Genomic DNA, 18,768 nt, shown 5'->3' on the forward strand with positions numbered 1-18,768 from the left:
AAACCAGGCTGTATACTCCCCACCTCGCCGTCTCTGAACCACACCCTCCCCCATACCATTGGCTGTGCTGCTGTGATGTCATGAAATGTTCATGGGGATCCTAGCTGGGGGATGTGCTGTAACAGAATGTTAGGAAGCAGTACAATCATGGGTGGCATTAGAAGGAGCCCACCTGGGCTTTTTTAGGTACCTAGCACCGCCCCTGAGTACACCTTCTGTGACAGAAGCAAGAGGTAAGTGTGGAGGGGAGAAACACCTAAAAAAGGAGCCCTTGTGACAGGAGATTGGGAAGGAATCTGCTGCATGAGTTGTGTGGCCAAGGAATTCTCAATGAAAGACAAGGAAGCGAAGAGACAGGGGCCCTGGAGGCAGGGGTGTTACTAGGTATTTAAAAGATTTATAAGACACAAATCTGCATAAACTTTGTATATGTTGATTTACATCTATAAATGCAAATACAGAAATTACTACTAGGATTTAGTTAAATTTCACAGGAGGCAAAGCCAGCCAATTAATTTCTCACCCAAATCATCTCAAATAAAATAAATTCTTCATTTAATTTTCATCCTGCCTCAGATCATCCCAAACCAATGGAAAAAGGATCCCCCCTAATCTTAATTGCCATGCCAGAAGAGACTGGTGTGTGTGTGTGTGTGTGTGTATGTTGCAGCATGTGAGGAGGGGAGAGTTAACCTTCCCTCTCCAACTGTAATCACCCTTGAAAATTGCCCCCTTAAATGACAACTAGGTGAAGAAAAAAACCTATTTGTTTGTTTGTTTGTTTATTTATTTATTTATTTATCGCCTTTCAATCCTGCATTTTAGCTAAAAAGACTCCCAAGGCAGCTTTCAAAGTTAATTCAAAGATAAGTCCCTGCCCACAGGCTTACAACTTAAAAAACACAACAGAAAAGGAAAGGGGATTGGGAGGGAGAAGGAAAAAAACAAATCCAGGCACTCGATTCTTAATTGCAAAGTTCAGCAGGTCATGGACACAGTAGAAGGCATGCTGCTTCCTCTGATGGGCTCAGTACTGGCATCAGTGGACATTCAGGGCTATGTGGAATAGATCCAGAACACTAGGAAATGGATTTGGGCTGGGGCCCAGGCCTGGCAATGACCCTGCCTGGAGGTACATGGTTAAAAGCAGGTGGGGGAGAGAGAAGATAGCTGCGGAGAGAAGGAGGGCAGGAGAGTTGGGGGAGAAAGTGGGGAATGGGGAAAATGACTGCACAAGGCTGTACCTATTGGCAGGAAGGGATGGTACTTCACAGTCTCCTGTTTCAGGAGAGCACATGGAAAACCTGGATGTGATGTGACTGAGTCTCCATGCGCATAGGTCCTCCTGACAGGCACGTGACCAGCTGCATGGATCTTCTCGTACAGCTTACTCCATGTGCACTAGCATTTTTGTGGCCCTGGGCAGCCAATTCATGCAACTCTATTTGCCATGTACGGTTTTTAAAATATTCGTGGAGAAAGAGGCCTAGTATTAACAATAAAAACTATTTTCTCATTGGCAACAATGAGAATCAGCCCAGGGCCCAGGCAATACTGGAAGGGATCTGAGGACCCACAGTGGAGAACCACGAAGTCAAAAAAGAGATCAAAACTTCGTTTGGTATTAAGCTCTTACTTTGTCTGTTTTACTGTATATGTTCCCTAAGCATATCAGTTACAGACTAATAACTATCATCAGTGAATTCCTTTGTTTCTTTAGTGATCTTGATTTATTATTACGTATGTTCTTCTTTGTGTTGCCTTTGTTTTAACTTTATTTTGAAATTAAATAAGAACATCAGAAAAGCCCTGCTGGATCAGACCAAGGGTCCATCTAGTCCATCATTCTGTTCACACAGCGGCCAACCAGCTGCCTGTGGGAAACCCCCAAGTAGGACATGAGTGCAATAGCACCCTTCCATCCATGTTCCCCAGCAGCTGGTGTACACAGGCATACTGCCTCTGGTACTGGAGGTAGCACATAGCCATCAGGACTAGTAGCCACTGATAGTCATCTCCTCCAGAACTTTGTCCAATCCCTTTTTAAAGCCATGAGAGAGCAGAGGACAGGAAGGCCTGGCGTGCTATGGTCCATGGGGTCACGAAGAGTCGGACATGACTTAACGACTGAACAACAAAATTGGTGGCCATCATTATTTCTTGTGGAAGTGAATCCATAGTTTAAGAAGTCCTTCCTTTGATCTGTCCTGGATCTCCCACCAATCAGCTTCATGGGATGACCCATGAAAAAAGAGAGACCAAAGGTCTTCCTGCTGAAGATGGAAGACCCTCCTCCATGGACCAATGTAGACAATCAAGACCACACCAGCGGAAAACAGGGGCAGGCAGATCACGATGGACCAACACCAGGCATCTAGCACAGGCACAGCCCAAGAGAACCTTACCTGGACAGGTGAGCTGCACCGTGGCCTGTTGGATGCTTGGTTCTACTTCTAGGATGTCGCTGTTCCAGGCGAACACAAGCCCTTCCGCAATGGGCATGCAGGAGCGCACTTTCTCCACCTGTTCCCTGCTGAGGACTCTCTGCCAAACATGTAGCCCAGTGAGGTTTCCGCTAAAGGACTCTTTCTCCTTGAAGGCGCCACCCAAGGTGTCTTGGTCCTGCCCAAGGATGAAGGTGCCATGGCCACCAACGGCCTGGGAAGCCGAGAGACCTGCGGCTGAGGCTTTCTCCTTCCCATCGGCGTACACAGCCCACATTCCCTTGCGCTGCTGCCACATGACACAGAAGTGGTGCCACTGTCCGTCAGCGCGGAACACCGGCAAGTACGGGGAGTGGTGTCCGTGTAGGATGACAGCAAACCGAACGAAGCCATTCTGGTCGACGAAGCCCCGCAGCTGGAACTCGTTGATGAAGGCCGGGACTGCGTAGGAGAAGACGGTGGAGATTTCCACGGCCCTGGGGTCCCACTGGACCTGGGCACAAGCGCTCACTGCTGGCATGGCCGGGAAGTCAGCGAGCACCTTTACAAACTTGGTGTCCGTTTTGTCCTTGAACTCCAGGATCAGTGTTGAGTGAGTTCCTAGTGCGGGGGGGGGGGGAGAGCGGAGCAAGCCCAAGAGCGGAACATTAGAAGAACATCAGGGAAAGAAAGAAAGAAAGAAAGAAAGAAAGAAAGAAAGAAAGAGAAGCCCACAGAGGCATGGACATCTAAATAATGAGTATAAGCAAAACTAAAATGATCAAGGGGCTGGAGCAACTCCGCTATGAGGGAAGGTTACAACCCTTGTTGGGATTGTTTAACTTGGAGAAAAGGCGAGTAAGGGGAGACATGGTAAAAAGGTAAAGGTGTCCCCAACCAGTCGTGTCTGACTCTAGGGTGCGGTGCTCATCCCCGTTTCTAAGCCGAAGAGCCAGCGCTGTCCGAAGACGCTTCCGTGGTCATGTGGCCGGCATGACTGAACACCCAGGTGCACGGAACGCTGTTACCTTTCCCGCCAAGGCGGTACCTATTTATCTACTTGCAATTTCTTGCTTTTGAACTGCTAGGTTGGCAGGAGCTGGGTACAAAGACGGGAGCTCACTCCGTCACGCGGCACTCGGGTCTCGAACGGCTGACCTGCCGACCTTCCAGTCTGCAGTTCAGCGTCTTGACCACTAAGCCACCGCGGCCCATTAATTTGTACAAAATCATGCACGGCATGGAGAAAGCAGAGAGGGAGATAGTTTTCTCCCTCTGTCATAACGCTAGCACCCAGTGAGGGCATCCCATGAAGCTGATTGCTGGGGCATTCAGGACAGATAAGAGGAAGGACTTCTTTACACAGTACAAAGTCAATCGATGGAATTCGCTACTACAGATGGCCACCAATTGGGATGCCTTTAAAAGGAGATTGGACAAATTCATGGAGGAGAAGGCTATCAATGGCTACTAGTCCAGATGGCTATATGCTCCCTCCAGTGTCAGAGGCAATATGCTTATGTACACCAGTTGCTGGGGAACATGGACGGGAGGGTGCTGTTGCACTCCTGTCCTGTTTGTTGGTTTCCCAGTGGGGTATCTGGTTGGCCAGTGTGTGAACAGAACGTTGGATGGACCCTTGGTCTGATCCAGCAGGGCTCTTCTGATGTTCATAAATATTATAATGATGATGATAATGATGGTGATGCAACTTTTCAGAAACTGCGACCTCATTCAGTTCTGATGATCTCTAATACTCAGCAGGCTTTTAAAAAATAATTATTTATTTCGGGGTCCCCACCTTTTTTGGACTCGGGGGCACATTTGGGAATTTGAGAAATTGCTGTGGGCACCACCATAAAATGTCTAATCAGTGGATCGCTGCTTTGCAATCTACCTGTCATGTCTATGGATCTTAGCCTGCATCTTATTCAATGAAAACTTTTGTTTCATGTCTATTGAACCCCACAACGTTTCTTTAATAAGAGATTGTCTAATTTGGCTAAGTGCTGATGGTGCAATACAGCAAATGCTTCTTTTAAACATGTGTTTTGGCAATGTTCAGTAGTTGCTTCTTTTGGGGAGGCGGTTATTTACACAAATAAATCTTGTGCTGGAACAGCCTTTAATATTCACTGATGTACACACTCTTTTAGATGATTTACCTACTTCATGGGAATCAACAAATGGTCAGCATAAATGGATTCTCTGCACCATTTTGACAGCTAAAAGACTGATTATTACAACATTGCAAAGATAAACTTTTACCTCCTATAGTTCAATGGACTGAGGACTTTACAACGCTTTCAGTATTCGAATGGGTGGCACCTTCGAATGGAAACTTTTTTGGATATTTGGCCCGCTTCTGTTGAAGCCTATGTATAATTGCTAGAAGACTGTATGCATTTCATATGTATTCATTGCTATGTATATATACTAATCCATGCATGTATATTAAAAAAAGGTGGTGGGAGTTTTACGGGTTTCACGGGCACCATGTTGGGGATCCCTGCTTCATTCTCTTCTCTACATAAAAGCAATATGACACGATTCTTCAGCCTACAGGCTCAGAGGATCTTAAGGGACCTCAGGGAAAGACACCAGGCTGGTCTTGTGGCTAGAGTGCTGGACTAAGACCAGAGAGCCCCAGGATCATATCCCACCCACCCCAGCCATAAAGTTCATTGGATAACTTTGGACTAGTCCAGCCTTCTCCAACCCGGTGTGTTGGACTGCAACTCCCATCATTACCAGCCAGCATGGCCAAAATATTTTTATTATCATTCATTGCTTTGTTGTAAATTTCAACACAACAAAGCAAAACAAAAACCATTAGAGAAAAGCAAAGAAAAAAATATGTCGGCATGATTGAATGTATCCATTTCAGTTAATACATGTGAAACATATATGTGTGCATATATGAAAATACATCTTTTAAAAACATAAAACAGATTATAGATAAACTTCACCAAAGACAGACCAAATATCCATATATGTATCCATTTGTGAGTGGTACCTATATACCATCTGTTCAAATGTTGAAACCATTATTAAGTCCTCAATCCATTGCATTATAGAAGGTGATGATTTTTCCTTCCAATGTTGTAATATCATTCTTTTAGCTGTTAAAAGGACATGCAGAATCCATTTACGCTGACTGTGTGTTAACTTCCAGAAAGCAGATAGATAATTTAAAAGAACATGTATATCAGTAAATATTAAACAGTGTTCCAATACGAAGTTCATCTGTATAATAACCCCCTCCCCCAAAGAGGCAACTATTGGGAATTGCCAAAACATACGATTAAGATAAGCATTAGTGGTATTACACCTCCAGCAATTAGCTGACTTAGACAAACCCTTACTGAAGAGACGTTATGGCATCCAATAGACATGGAACAAGAGTTTTGCTGAATAAGACATAACCTGAGATCCATAGATGTTTCAGATACAGATGCTAGAGCAGTGATCCATTGACTAGGCATGGCCATAACATAGATGATAAAATAGAAAACCCACTGTGACCACAGCATCCTGCTTCACCTGCCCGTCCTGCTCGGAAACCCCATACTGCCCCCGTAACATCGGTCCTCTACTCACGTCTCTTCTTGGGCTTCTGCAGGAACACCTCCTCACCGTTTACCCATACGGCACCCTGGACCTGGTGGGCGCGCAGCTTTTTGCCGAGAGAGTCCAGCTCACTGTCCCAGGCTTCGGAGGGCAGCTGGGCAAAACGCTGCTGGCAGTACGCGTCCGCGCGCCACCAATCCAGAGGTGAGGACACATATTCATACATCTCTCCAGATATCTCGAGGACCAGAGGGATGGGGGCGGAACCTGGAGGGAAAAGCAGGGAAGCGGAGTCGAAGGGGCTGCAGAAGCAGCTGTCATCATCGCAGATTCTGCCACCTCAACCAAGAGGTGGTTCTGCATGGACCTATTATTATTATTAATATTAATATTATTATCCTGCCTTTTCCACAATATTGGGAGTCAAGGCGGCTTTACAACATTAACAACTTGTACAGTTAAAACATATAAATAGAAATATACAAAAGTTAAAAGTATAATTATCAATAATATAAAATTGTATAAAATATCAGAATTTTAAAAACAACATCAATAGAAACAATAGTACCAATCCATCGTATTCTCGCAGGTCCAGACTAACTATCCCCAAAGCCCTGACAGAACTAAAAAGTTTTTGCCTGCCTGCGGAAACATACCAAGGAGGGTGCCACTCTCGCCTCCCTGGGAAGGGAATTCCAGAGCCTTGGGGCAGCCGCTGAGAAGGCCCTCTCCCACATTCCCACCAGGCGAGCCTGTGATGGTGGCGGGACCATGAGAAGGGCCTCCCCTGAAGATCCAACGGCATGAGCAGGCTCATAGGAGAGAATACGGTCTTTCAGATAACCTGGACCAGAGCCGTATAGGGCTTCATAGGTCATGACCCGCACTTTGAATTGTGCCCAGAAACAGATGGGGAGCCAGTGAAGCTGTTTTTGCAGAGGAGATGTCTGCTCCCTGTAGCCCGGTCAACAGTCTGGCAGCAGCTCTTTGAACCAGCTGAAGTTTCCGAACACTCTTCAGAGGCAGCCCCACGTAGAGTGCGTCACAGTAATCCAAACAGGATGTAACTTAAGGCATGTGTCACTGTGGCCAAGTCAGACATCTCAAGGACCGGGTGCAGCTGGCGCACTCACTTTAACTGTGCAAATGCACTCCTGGCCACCGCTGAAACCTGGGCCTCCAGGTAGGACTAGAGCTGAATCCAGAAGTACACCCAACCTGAGAACCTGTGTCTTCAGGGGGAGCGTAATGGCCTGATTGGAGTCCACCTAGAGAAGAGCCTTCAGTGTGGTGGCCCCCTTCCTATGGAACTCCCTGCCTCTGGAGGTCAGGCAGGCGCCAACATTGTGTTGTTTCTGGCACTTCCTGAAAACATATTTATTTCCTTGACTGACCAGATATTTTTTTTTATTAGTATTCTGTTTTTAAAAAATAACAATTGTTTAATATGGAATTTTATTCTTTTCTCCTCTTCTCTTTTTATATTTTCTTGTTCACCGCTCCAGAATCTGGCTAGATGTGGAGCGGTATATGAAGACCGTGATTAACTAACTGAGGGTACAATCCTATGCATGTTTAGGCAGAAAAAAAGTCCTACAATTCCCAGCACGCCCCCACCACCTAAACATGCATAAGATTACACCCTAAATAAATAAGAAGATCTGTGTTTGGCCCTTGCAAGCAATGTGTGGTCTTCTAGAGGATGTTGGGCTGCAGCAGCTCCCATCAGTCCTAGCTAGCATAGCCAATGGGATGATGGGAGTTGTAGTCCAGCAACATCTGCAGGTCCACACTCTCCCCTGGAAGATGGCATGGGGGGGGGGAAGAGGAGGAGGAAGACTGGGACGTGAAGTCTAAGCACTCCTTAGGGGAGGCAAGACAAACCTCCAACTTTTCACCCCTGCTTCGTAATGGTGTACCCAGTTTCCTCAGGACCTGGCATGCTTAGGCAGGTGCCAGGGGCCCAATGTCCCAGTGGGGGCCCATCGCTGATGCCTACCTGCCTGCCCCCCTGCACCAAGTGACTGAGTCTGGGAGCTACCCACACTTCAAATGTCCCACAATGCTCCAGAGCAATGTTAAGGCAGGGGCATTGTGGGACATCAAAACGGCAGGTGGCTCCCAGCTGCCCAACACAGGTTCTAGTGCGTGCCCACTGGAGGGGCCACGAAGGGCCCCCTCAGACTTGGAGCTCGCCCTGCTCATTGAGGATGCTTCCCACACCTGCCTCAGCGCCTGTGCCAAAAAGTGGCATCTGACTCTCGTACACCATGCACAGAGGCTGAACATGTTGCATGCCTCCTTCAGCCGCCCTGATTCCAGCCCGCTTGTTCGGCCCAAGCTGGGAGAAACCTGTGCTCCACCATGGATGGGGCCAAGGAAGAAGCCAGATCCAAGCAAGGCGGCTGTAGGAATCAAGCAGCACCGCTAGAACAAAGAGAGGCCTTCTGCCTGCCCCAGCAAAACTAGACAATTGGTCCAGGCGGAAAACGTGCCACTGCGGAGGCCCTGAAAATGGTTTTCGGAGAGACCTTCTGACCTTCATCCCAAAAACCAACATAGGGAATGAGAAGGAGGGGGAGGCAGATCTAAGGCCCTCTCAGAGTGCTTTGTAGGGGCATCTCCACCCCGGGTCCTTTGGTCTCAGGAGCAAAAAACCCTGTAATCAGTGGAGGCTGGCGGCTTCAATATCAGAAGGGTGGTGAATCCGCTCTGGGTTTCAGTCAGAACTCTAAAGGAGCTGTGCACTTTGGATAGCTCATTAGACCCGCCACTGACATCAGAACCACCAGACTCTACTGCCTGTACTCTCAGAAAAACGAGAGCCTGCCAAGGCATTTCTTTTGTTTTTCACTGGGCTCCTTAGCTGTTTGCAGACATCAGCAGTCATTGACATTTACTTTTAAACACATCGAAGCACAAATTAAGACACCCACCTGTTGTAGTGCGATTTCCAGCAGGTATCGTGAAGCCCAGAGAGTTTCTCTGGGGAATGCCAACCTGCAAAGGAAATTCGGTTGTGTATTTTTTTCTTCTAGAATAGCTCTCTCAAGAGAGATCACCAGTTCCTCCAGTTATGCAAAACACAGCCTCTCCCCCTCCAAACCATTTTATACCTTTACAGGGTGGCAGTGGGGAACACCCTGGGTTTTCTTAGCCATTAACCAACAACCTTTGTAACAAAGGGATGAGCAGCAGCAGCCCTAGAAAAATTACTCAGAATCCTGATTGGGCAAACCCCCCAAAGGTAGCCGTGTTGACTGAAAGAAAAATGCCAAAATCCATATTAGTGTAACATCTTTATTAGGCCAACCAAAAGATCACCCAAAAATGTGGAAGCTGGTGAACGCTTCAGCAGGCAAGATGTTACAAAAAACAGGTTGTGGGGGGTGGGGGTGGAACGAGGAGAAAGAAAAACCCTGACGTGATGGTGAAGTCAGAGTGATGGCATGTTCACTTCACCATTGTCCATTTTTCCCTGTCCCCATTCATGCCTCCCAAACCTGCATTTTGTAACATCTTGTCTGATGAAGAGATCTGGGGATCTCAGAAGCTTGCCCCTTTTTTGTGACCTTTTGGCTGGCCTAATAAAGGCATTACACTCGTAAGGACTTTGAAACTAATTGGGCAACTAAGAGGTTAGCACTAGGGCATGCTCAATAATAGTGATGAAGTGCCTCTGAGCATATACAAAGAGCCTTTTCTTTCCTTTGCCTTGCAAACATAGCCAACCCCACACACTCCTGGGATGCAGGCAGTAGCTTCCACATCAAAGACTTCTACCTGGGTTCAGCAAGCTCGTCTCATTTTAGAAATTAAGCACCAAAAGCAGGCTAAGGTCAATGTGCCATTCATCGTACCCAGAAGACTAAACAACGTATGATGAACGAACGTTGATAAAGAGCCTTAGCAATTAAAACAAAAACCAACAACCCCCCGAGCAAAAAACAAAGAAAAAACACAAAGGGGCAGCAGTGGTCGTCTGTTGGACTTGCAGCACAAGCAGCAAACTATCCTGTAGCACCTTAAAGGCAAACAGACTTAGCATGTCGCTAGCTTTTTGTGGACTATGAGAGTGGTTAACAGGCTTCAGCAGTGGAGGCTATGGCTCTGGTGTCACGAGGCGGTGAATACCCTTGGGGGGTACCTATCCCAAATAGGTTCAGCACTTTGGAGAGCTCCTTTAGAGTTCTGGCTGGTTCTGGCTAAAACCCAGAGTGGATTCACCGCCTCACTGACATTGGAACCATCAGCCTCCACTGGACTCCAGGCTTGCAGGTTCTACTTTGTTTATTTACAAGAGCCCAGAGAGCCATCATCTGGAGCCTGATGCAAACAGCTGGATTTTATATTTTCAAAAATGGGGTATGAACCATTGTTTAAGAACATAAGAAGAACCACGTTGGATCAGACCAAAGGACTATCTAGTCCAGCATTCTGTTCAACCAGATGCCCCAATGAGCAGCCGACAAGCAGGACATGAGTGCAACAGCACCCTCCCGCCCATGTTCCCCAGAAACTGGTGTACATGGGCATACTGTCTCTGATACTGGAGGTAGCTTATAGCCACCAGGACCAGTAGCCATTGATAGCCTTCTCCTCCAGGAATTTGTCCAACCCCCTTTTAAAGCCATCCAAACTGGTGGCCATCACTACAACCTGTGGAAGTGAATTCCCTAGTTTAACTCTGCGCTGTCTGGAGAAGGGCCTCCTTTGATCTGTCCTGAATTTCCCACCATTCAGCTTCATGGGAAAATCTTGGGTTCTAGTATGATGACAGAGGGAGAAAAATGTCTCCCTATCCATTTTCTCCACACCGTGCCTAATTTTATATGCCTCTATCATCTCTCCTCTTACTTGCCTTTTTTCTAAGCTAAACAGTCCTCATAGGGGAGTTGCTCCAGCCCCTTGATCATTTCTATTGCCATTTTCTGCACCTTTTCCATCTCTACAATATCCTTTTTGATGTACGATCACTAGAACTGTACACAGTATTCCAAGTGCGATCACACCATAAATCTGTATAAGCGCAAGTATGATACTGGCAGCTTTATTTTTGATTCCTTTCCTATTATGCCAAACATGGAGTTTGCTGTTTTCACAGCAGCCGCACACTGGGTCAACATCTAAAGAGAATAGGGAAGACCCACAGATCAGTTAGATATGAGCTCACTAATATTCCTAATGAATATGCAGTGGAGATGAAGAATAGATTTAAGGGACTAGATTTAGTAGATAGGGTCCTGGAAGAACTATGGACAGACGTTCGCAACATTGTTCAGGAGGTGACAACAAAAAACGTCCCAAAGAAAAAGAAAACCAAGAAGGCAAGATGGCGGTCTGCTGAGACACTGGAAGCAGCCCAAGAAAGAAGGAAGTCAAAAGGCAATAGTGATAGGGGGAGATATGCCCAATTAAATGCAAAATTCCAGAGGTTAGCCAGAAGAGATCAGGAATTATTTTTAAATAAGCAATGCGCAGAAGCAGAAGAAGATAATAGAATAGGAGGACAAGAGACCTCTTCCAGAAAATTAGAAACATCGGAGGTAAATTCCAGGCAAAAATGGGTATGATCAAAAACAAAGATGGCAAGGGCCTAACAGAAGCAGAAGAGATCAAGAAAAGGTGGCAAGAATATATGGAAGATCTGTATAGGAAGGATAATAATATCGGGGATAGATTTGACGGTGTGATCAGTGAGCTAGAGCCGGACCTCCTGAAGAGTGAGGTTGAATGGGTCTTAAGAAACATTGCTAATAACAAGGCAGCAGGAGGTGACGGTATCCCAGCTGAACTGTTTAAAATCTTGCAAGATGATGCTGTCAAGGTGATGCATGCCATATGCCAGCAAATTTGGAAAATACAAGAATGGCCAACAGATTGGAAAAGATCAACCTATATCCCCATACCAAAAAAGGGAAGCATCAAAGAATGTTCAAACTATCGAACAGTGGCACTTATTTCACATGCCAGTAAGGTAATGCTCAAGATCTTGCAAGGTAGACTCCAGCAATTCATGGAACGAGAATTGCCAGATGTACAAGCTGGGTTTAGAAAAGGCAGAGGAACTAGAGACCAAATTGCCAATATCCGCTGGATAATGGAGAAAGCCAGGGAGTTTCAGAAAAACATCTATTTCTGCTTTATTGACTATTCTAAAGCCTTTGACTGTGTGGATCATAACAAATTGTGGCAAGTTCTTGGTGGTATGGGGATACCAAGTCATCTTGTCTACCTCCTGAGGAATCTGTATAACGACCAAGTAGCAACGGTAAGAACAGACCACAGAACAACGGACTGGTTTAAGATTGGGAAAGGAGTACAGCAGGATTGTATACTCTCACCCTACCTATTCAACCTGTATGCAGAACACATCATGCGACGTGCTGGGCTTGATGAAGCCAAGGCTGGAGTTAAAATTGCTGGAAGAAACATTAACCATCTCAGATATGCAGATGATACCACTTTGATGGCTGAAAGCGAGGAGGAGCTGAGGAACCTCATGACGAAGGTGAAAGAAGAAAGTGCAAAAGCTGGGTTGCAGTTAAACCTCAAAAAAACCAAGATTATGGCAACCAGCTGGATTGATAACTGGCAAATAGAGGGAGAAACCGTGGAGGCAGTGACAGACTTCGTCTTTCTAGGCGCAAAGATTACTGCAGATGCTGACTGCAGCAAGGAAATCAGAAGACGTTTACTTCTTGGGAGGAGAGCAATGACAAATCTTGATAAAATAGTTAAGAGCAGAGACATCACACTGACAACAAAGGTCCGCATAGTTAAAGCAATGGTATCCCCCGTAGTAACCTATGGCTGCGAGAGCTGGACCATAAGGAAGGCTGAGCGAAGGAAGATAAGATGCTTTTGAACTGTGATGTTGGAGGAAAATTCTGAGAGTGCCTTGGACTGCAAGAAGATCAACCCAGTCCATCCTCCAGGAAATAAAGCCAGACTGCTCACCTGAGGGCATGATATTAAAGGCAAAGCTGAAGTACTTTGGCCACATAATGAGGAGACAGGATACCCTGGAGAAGATGCTGATGCTAGAGAAAGTGGAAGGCAAAAGGAAGAGGGGCCGACCAAGGGCAAGGTGGATGGATGACATTCTGGAGTGACGGACTTGACCTTGGGGAGCTGGGGGTGGTGACGGCTGACAGGAAGCTCTGGCGTGGGCTGGTCCATGAAGTCACAAAGAGTCGGAAGCGACTGACCGAATAAACAACAACATCCACCTCAACCCCAAGATCTCTTTCTTGGTCAGTCACCACCAACTCAGATCCCATCAGTGTATACATGAAGTTGCGATTTTTTGCCCCCATGTGCATCACTTTACACTTGCTTACCCTGAACTGCATTTGCCATTTTAATACCCGTGTGTTTCTTCTTCCAGCAACTCCTGGCAGGTTCCCAAGAGCAACCTGAAACCATCTTGGTACCTGGTGGAACCTAATTTGAATAACTCTTCCCACTTTTCATCTTAAGACTGTAATGAAATGTGGACCTTTCCCCCTTTCCACTTTTTGGGTGTGCTTCACTTAACTTCTTGCCAGATGATAGGTTCTGGAAAACTTGAAAGCTTGCATAATGTGACCTTTCTGTTGGCCTAATAAAGGCACAAAAAGAGAGAGAGAGGCTCTGGTGCCTATAAAAATGATTCTTTAATAGGCTCTTTTTAAATAAGCTCAAAGCATTTCAGAGATAATCCTTCTTCTGGAGTTGCAGTCAAACACTAATTATTGAAATGCATGGAAAAAACAAAAATACATAGTCCACAGCTTTTTCTTTTGTAGGCGTCCCCAGAGAGCACTGCACTCTCAAGGTAACACGCCTGAAGAGTATTTAAGAAGAGCCTATTAAAGAATCATTTTATAAGCACCAGCATCTCTCTTTTTGTGCCTTCACTGTGGTGCTGTCTGCCTCTTTTTTTTCCTACTTGGGCCTAATAAAGGTACCATAGTGATAGAGATTTTGGCAATTTCCTTTTGGAACTTAGAATTCAAGAATTCTGAGCCCAGGAATTTGTTTCAAGTACCAGAACCAAATGGAGCTCATAGTCCTTCTATACTCATGGATATCCCCAAGTGCCCTTCATTTCAGTATCCAGTTTAGGGCAAGGGGAACCATTTTGCTGTGGCTATGGTTAAATGATTGGGAGTCTGAAATCGTGGCCAACCCACTGCAAGTCACCTCGAGATCTATGAGTAGATTGCGATCTACTTCCTGCCTACCCCGAAAGAGAATCTTTAAGGTATTACAGGAGGACTCTTTGCTGTTGTCCCTGGCTCCAACCCCCTCCCACTCAGTGGAGGCTGGTGGCTCCGATGTCAGTGGGGTGGTGATCCGCTCCGGGTTTCAGTCAGAACCTGTCAGAACTCTAAAGGAGCGCTCCAAGGTGCAAATCTTTAAATGGTGCAACAGTCCAGTTCACTGAAAGTGGCGAAATCCTGTTCAAACTTTCTGGCTACTCAACGCCACCCCAGCCCTGCAAACTTACCAGGAAGGCCAGGAGCAAACAGCGGTGCATCCAGTGTCTGCAGGCCATGCCGATCATCCGCTCGCAAACTTCCATCCTCTGTGTGAACGAGAGAAGCGCATCGGTCCAATTAATCCTGGGGCTGAACAGGAGTTCTCATGAGGCTGCTGCTGGCAGTAATGGTGATGGTGGGGTTTCGATGCTTTCCCTCGGTAGGCAGCTGGAAGACGGGAAGCTACCTTCTTCTGAGTCAGACCTTGGGTCCACCTCACCCCGTATTGTCTGCGCTTGGCTGGCAGTCTCTCAACAGGGTTTCAGGCAGGAGTTTTTCCAGCCCTACTTGGAGACGCCGGGGGACTGAACTGGGACCTTCTGCATGCAAAGCAAGGGCTCTGCCTCGGAGCTCTGCTTCTCCAGGTGGTGTCATTAATGCAGGAATTATGCCAATGCCACCCAGGGGTGAGAAAAACCAATCCCCGAGACAAGGGGTGTTCTGGAAGCTCCCCTAAATAACAGGCCCCTCTACTAGCCAATGCTTTCAAAGTGCTGGTTGCCCTCTTGTCAATTTCTGGATGGTGGCTGTGTTCTGGGGGGTGGGGGGGTGTCTCTGCCACCAGGATTTGGGGGGTTTTCTGCCTGCCCACCCTTGCCCACCCAGGGTGCAGAGCCCTAGCAGAAAATCGACCCCCCCACCACCCATCAATTCACGCTCCAGAGCCCAGACGTTTCCTCTGTCAGTGCGGCTTGGCTCACTTGGCTGAGCCACCCAGACGAGTTCATTCTACTCTTCCAGGCTGGTGCTTCTTGGGGAGAGACAGCACTGGCTCAGTGCCGGAAGGACCCATCGGTTGAAGAGGGTCCCCTCCATCTCCCTGCGACCATTTAGCGGGTGCTGCACCCTCTTCACTGCGGCGGGGGGAGACACTCTTCCAACCCCCAAGATCGACGGCTGCTTCGACGACCGGGCGCCAGGCGCTGCGCAAGCCTCTCCAGTGCCGCGCGGGCGCGCTTCCCGGGCGTCGGCGGGGCCTGGAAGGGGCGCTTCTCCCCGCCGCCCTCGACAGACCCGGGCCACGCGGAGAGGCTCCGAAGCGCGCCCCCGCCCCGCCGCGCCGCGCCGCCGAGCCTCGGGGGCGCCTGGATTGCCGCGCGCCTGGGCGCCCGGAGCAGCGCGTCCCGGCCCTCGACTCACCTACCCTGGGAGGGGGGCGGCGGCCCCATCACCCTCATGACCGGCTCCGCTCAGCCCATCGCGGCGCCGAAGCTGCCGTCGAGGAGGCGGCGGCGGCGGCGCGGCGGCGGCGGCGGCGCGCCTGGGAAGCAAATCGCTCGGACGGGGACGCAGCCGAGCGGGGCCGGCGCTGATCTCCCCTCCTCCTCCTCGGCCAGGGAGCCAGGCGAGGGGAAGAGAAGCGCGGCTTCCAGCCAGGGGCACAAAAGCGTCGCTGTCTCCCTGGGCAAGGGCCCAGCGCGTTGGGGGGCGCAACGGGATGACTCACCCGCAGTGGGCGAGCCGGGGATGTGGAAGAGATGGACGAGCGGGCCGTTCCCAGGCCCCGCCGTGGCCTCGCTTTGGACGCCCCCTCCGAAGAAGAGAAGGAACAGAAAGGCTTGAGACAGCTTTTTTCAAAAGACAAAGGGGGTTAAGAGAGGCTTCTCTAGCCGTGACACGTTTCTTTTGCCACCTCGGTTCGAAGAGGTTGCGCAGGTTTGGCTGGCGGTCCAAAAACCTTTCATGCCTGTTTGTCTACGGGTGCCGACTTCAACGCTCTGGGGCAGGGATGGGGCGAAACGCGTGGCCCTCCGGATACTGGTGGACTGCAAGTCCCATCATTCCTCACTTCGCTATGGGGGGCTGGGGCTGATGGGAATTGTAGTCCACCAACGTCCAGAGAGCCACGTATTCCCCATCAACAGGCAGAAATGGGCTGGCTGCAGCTAGAAACTGGCTGGATAGATGACGAAATTTTAAGACCCTTCCTTGAAGTCCCAGGCTAAGAGCGTCTTGTTCAGTCGTTCAGTCGTGTCCGACTCTTCGTGACCCCATGGACCATAGCACGCCAGGCCTTCCTGTCCTGCGCTCTCTCCCGGAGCGTGCTCAAGTTCATATTCATTGCATCCATGATGCTATCTAGCCATCTCATCCTCTGCCGTCCCCTTCTCCTTTTGCCTTCAGTCTTTCCCAGCATCAGGGTCTTTTCCAGGGAGTTTTCGCATTAGGTGGCCAAAATATTTCAGCTTCAGCTTCAGTATCTGTCCTTCCAATGAGCACTCAGGGTTGATTTCCTTTAGGATGGGCTGATTTGACCTCCTTGCAGTCCAGGGGACTCGTAAGAGTCTTCTCCAGCACCACTGTTCGAAAGCATCAATTCTTCAGCGCTCAGCCTTCCTTATAGTCCAGCTCTCTCACAGCCATACGTTACTACTGGGAAAACCATAGCTTTGATTATACGGACCTTTGTCAGCAACGTGGTGTCTCTGCTTCTTACTATGCTGTCTAGGTTTGCCATAGCTTTCCTGCCAAGGAGCAAGCGTCTTTTAATTTCATGGCTACAGTCACTGTCTGCGGTGATCTTGGAGCCCAAGAAAATAAAATCTGTCACTGCTTTCATTTCTTCCCCTTCTATATTGCAGGAAGTGATGGGGCCGGATGCCAGATGCCATGATCTTAGACCAGGAAGTGATGGGGCCAGATGCCATGATCCTAGTTAAGAGCGTCTACAAGCCCTCAAAGGATCTACACCAAGTTTGCTCATTCTTGTGCCTTCTAGATGTGTTGGACTGCAACTCCCAGAATTCCCACCCTGCATGTGGGCTGGGAATTCTGGGAGTTGCAATCTGACACATCTGGAGGGCGCCACATTGGGGGCAGTTGTTGTGATCAAAACCATCTGCAGGGCACCAGGTTGGGGACGGCGGATCTATACACCTGCTAGAAAGGAGGTTTCGCTCACATTCATCCAGATGTTCGTGGCACTCCTAAACCCCACGCCAGCTTACACCAGGTTAGCATGCCTAGGATTGCAGGAGTGATTCTGGGGAACATGCTCAATGCAATCTTGTTTCCAGCTGTGGGAAAAAGCAATAATAAAAGCAATATACAACGTAGCATCATATAATAGAATCAATATACACATCCAAAGATATTAGCTACTCAGCCAAAAGAACCTGCATAATGCCACACACACACATTATACACACACACACACCTATCATTAAATTAAGTATCATATAGGTTAAATAGCACATATTTCTTTACACCAATAATTTAGGAAGTAGCAAAGCAAGAATATATATTAATTTCTATACCATAATTATATTCCCAATATTAAATATTGGGTTTCCACTCCTCCATAAACCTGGGACTCTTTTGTCTACCATCTCTCAGCCTAACTACCTCACTAATTGTCAATGATTGTGCAGTTTGCCAAACTCTAATAAACCATTCTTTACATCAAATTGGTTTTGTATTTTTCCAGTTCTTGGCAATAAACATTTTTGTTGCCATTAACAAAATAGATGTTATTAGCTGATGAATGTTTGGGATCTTGGATTGGAACAGCTCTAATTACATCATTTTGGGGCTAAAGGACAAGTTGTATCCATTTATTCTGGTACCACAAATTAATTTTAATTGAAGAGGAACTATTGGTTTGGGATGACATGAGGCAGGGTGCAAGTGAATGGAAGAATTTCATTTGAGGTGATTGGGGTGCAAAACTTGGCTGGCTTTGCCTTCTGTGAAATTTATATAAATCCCAGCAATCATTTTAAATGTGCATATATAGATATAAATTAACATATGCAAATTTTATGCAGCTTTGCACCCAATGGGCTTGGCTCCCAAATCTTTTAAGTGCCTAGCAGCATCCCTGTCTGCTTCTGTCTCCTTCCAAGGAGAAGATTCTGCTGGAACCAATGATCAACATTTTGTTTTCATACCTTCCCCCAAAGAAGCATACAAGTTAAAACAACATAATGTGGAGGGGAAAGAAAAATAACCATGAAAAGAAAAATAACCATCAGCATCATTTCCAAAGTTGAAAGTAAAATATTTGGCCAGGGACAGAATAGGAGGAAATGAGAGGGAAGGGTACACTGGAATCTCCCTTCTTTTCTAACAAAAACTGCATGCTGGGTTCAGGACGTGGGCAGACACTTTGGCAAATGCTTTCACTTGAATCATTTGCAATGGAGCCGAGATGCCAAAACCCATCGCAACATCAGCCCATGACACCAATTCTGCCAGAATGCACACATTCAAACACATTTGCAAGATCCAGTCTGCAGACTGGCCCCACT

At 47.5% G+C, this 18,768-nt stretch overlaps 1 protein-coding gene across 2 annotated transcripts in view; it reads right to left on the reverse strand.

The window, feature by feature from the left end:
* ADGRD2 (adhesion G protein-coupled receptor D2) overlaps positions 1–15,460 on the reverse strand; it is a 65,720-nt gene extending 50,260 nt beyond the window's left edge. The window contains exons 1-5 of one of the 2 annotated variants that reach the window (XM_084821442.1): positions 15,220–15,460; positions 14,488–14,565; positions 8,930–8,993; positions 6,024–6,260; positions 2,406–3,044 (exon numbers count right to left, since the gene is read on the reverse strand). In XM_084821442.1, the coding sequence (XP_084677568.1) occupies positions 2,406–3,044; positions 6,024–6,260; positions 8,930–8,993; positions 14,488–14,565; positions 15,220–15,246 (1,045 nt within the window). In that variant the 5' untranslated portion in view covers positions 15,247–15,460. Of the gene's footprint in view, positions 1–2,405; positions 3,045–6,023; positions 6,261–8,929; positions 8,994–14,487; positions 14,566–15,219 lie in introns of those variants that run through there. The other variant, XM_084821441.1, reaches the window with a different exon arrangement.
* Positions 15,461–18,768: the final 3,308 nt, after the last annotated feature.

The sequence above is a fragment of the Heloderma suspectum genome, chromosome 14 (genome assembly GCF_057233095.1).
Source record: "Heloderma suspectum isolate Gila_16-S chromosome 14, 16-S_ref, whole genome shotgun sequence".
Classification (NCBI taxonomy): domain Eukaryota; kingdom Metazoa; phylum Chordata; class Lepidosauria; order Squamata; family Helodermatidae; genus Heloderma; species Heloderma suspectum.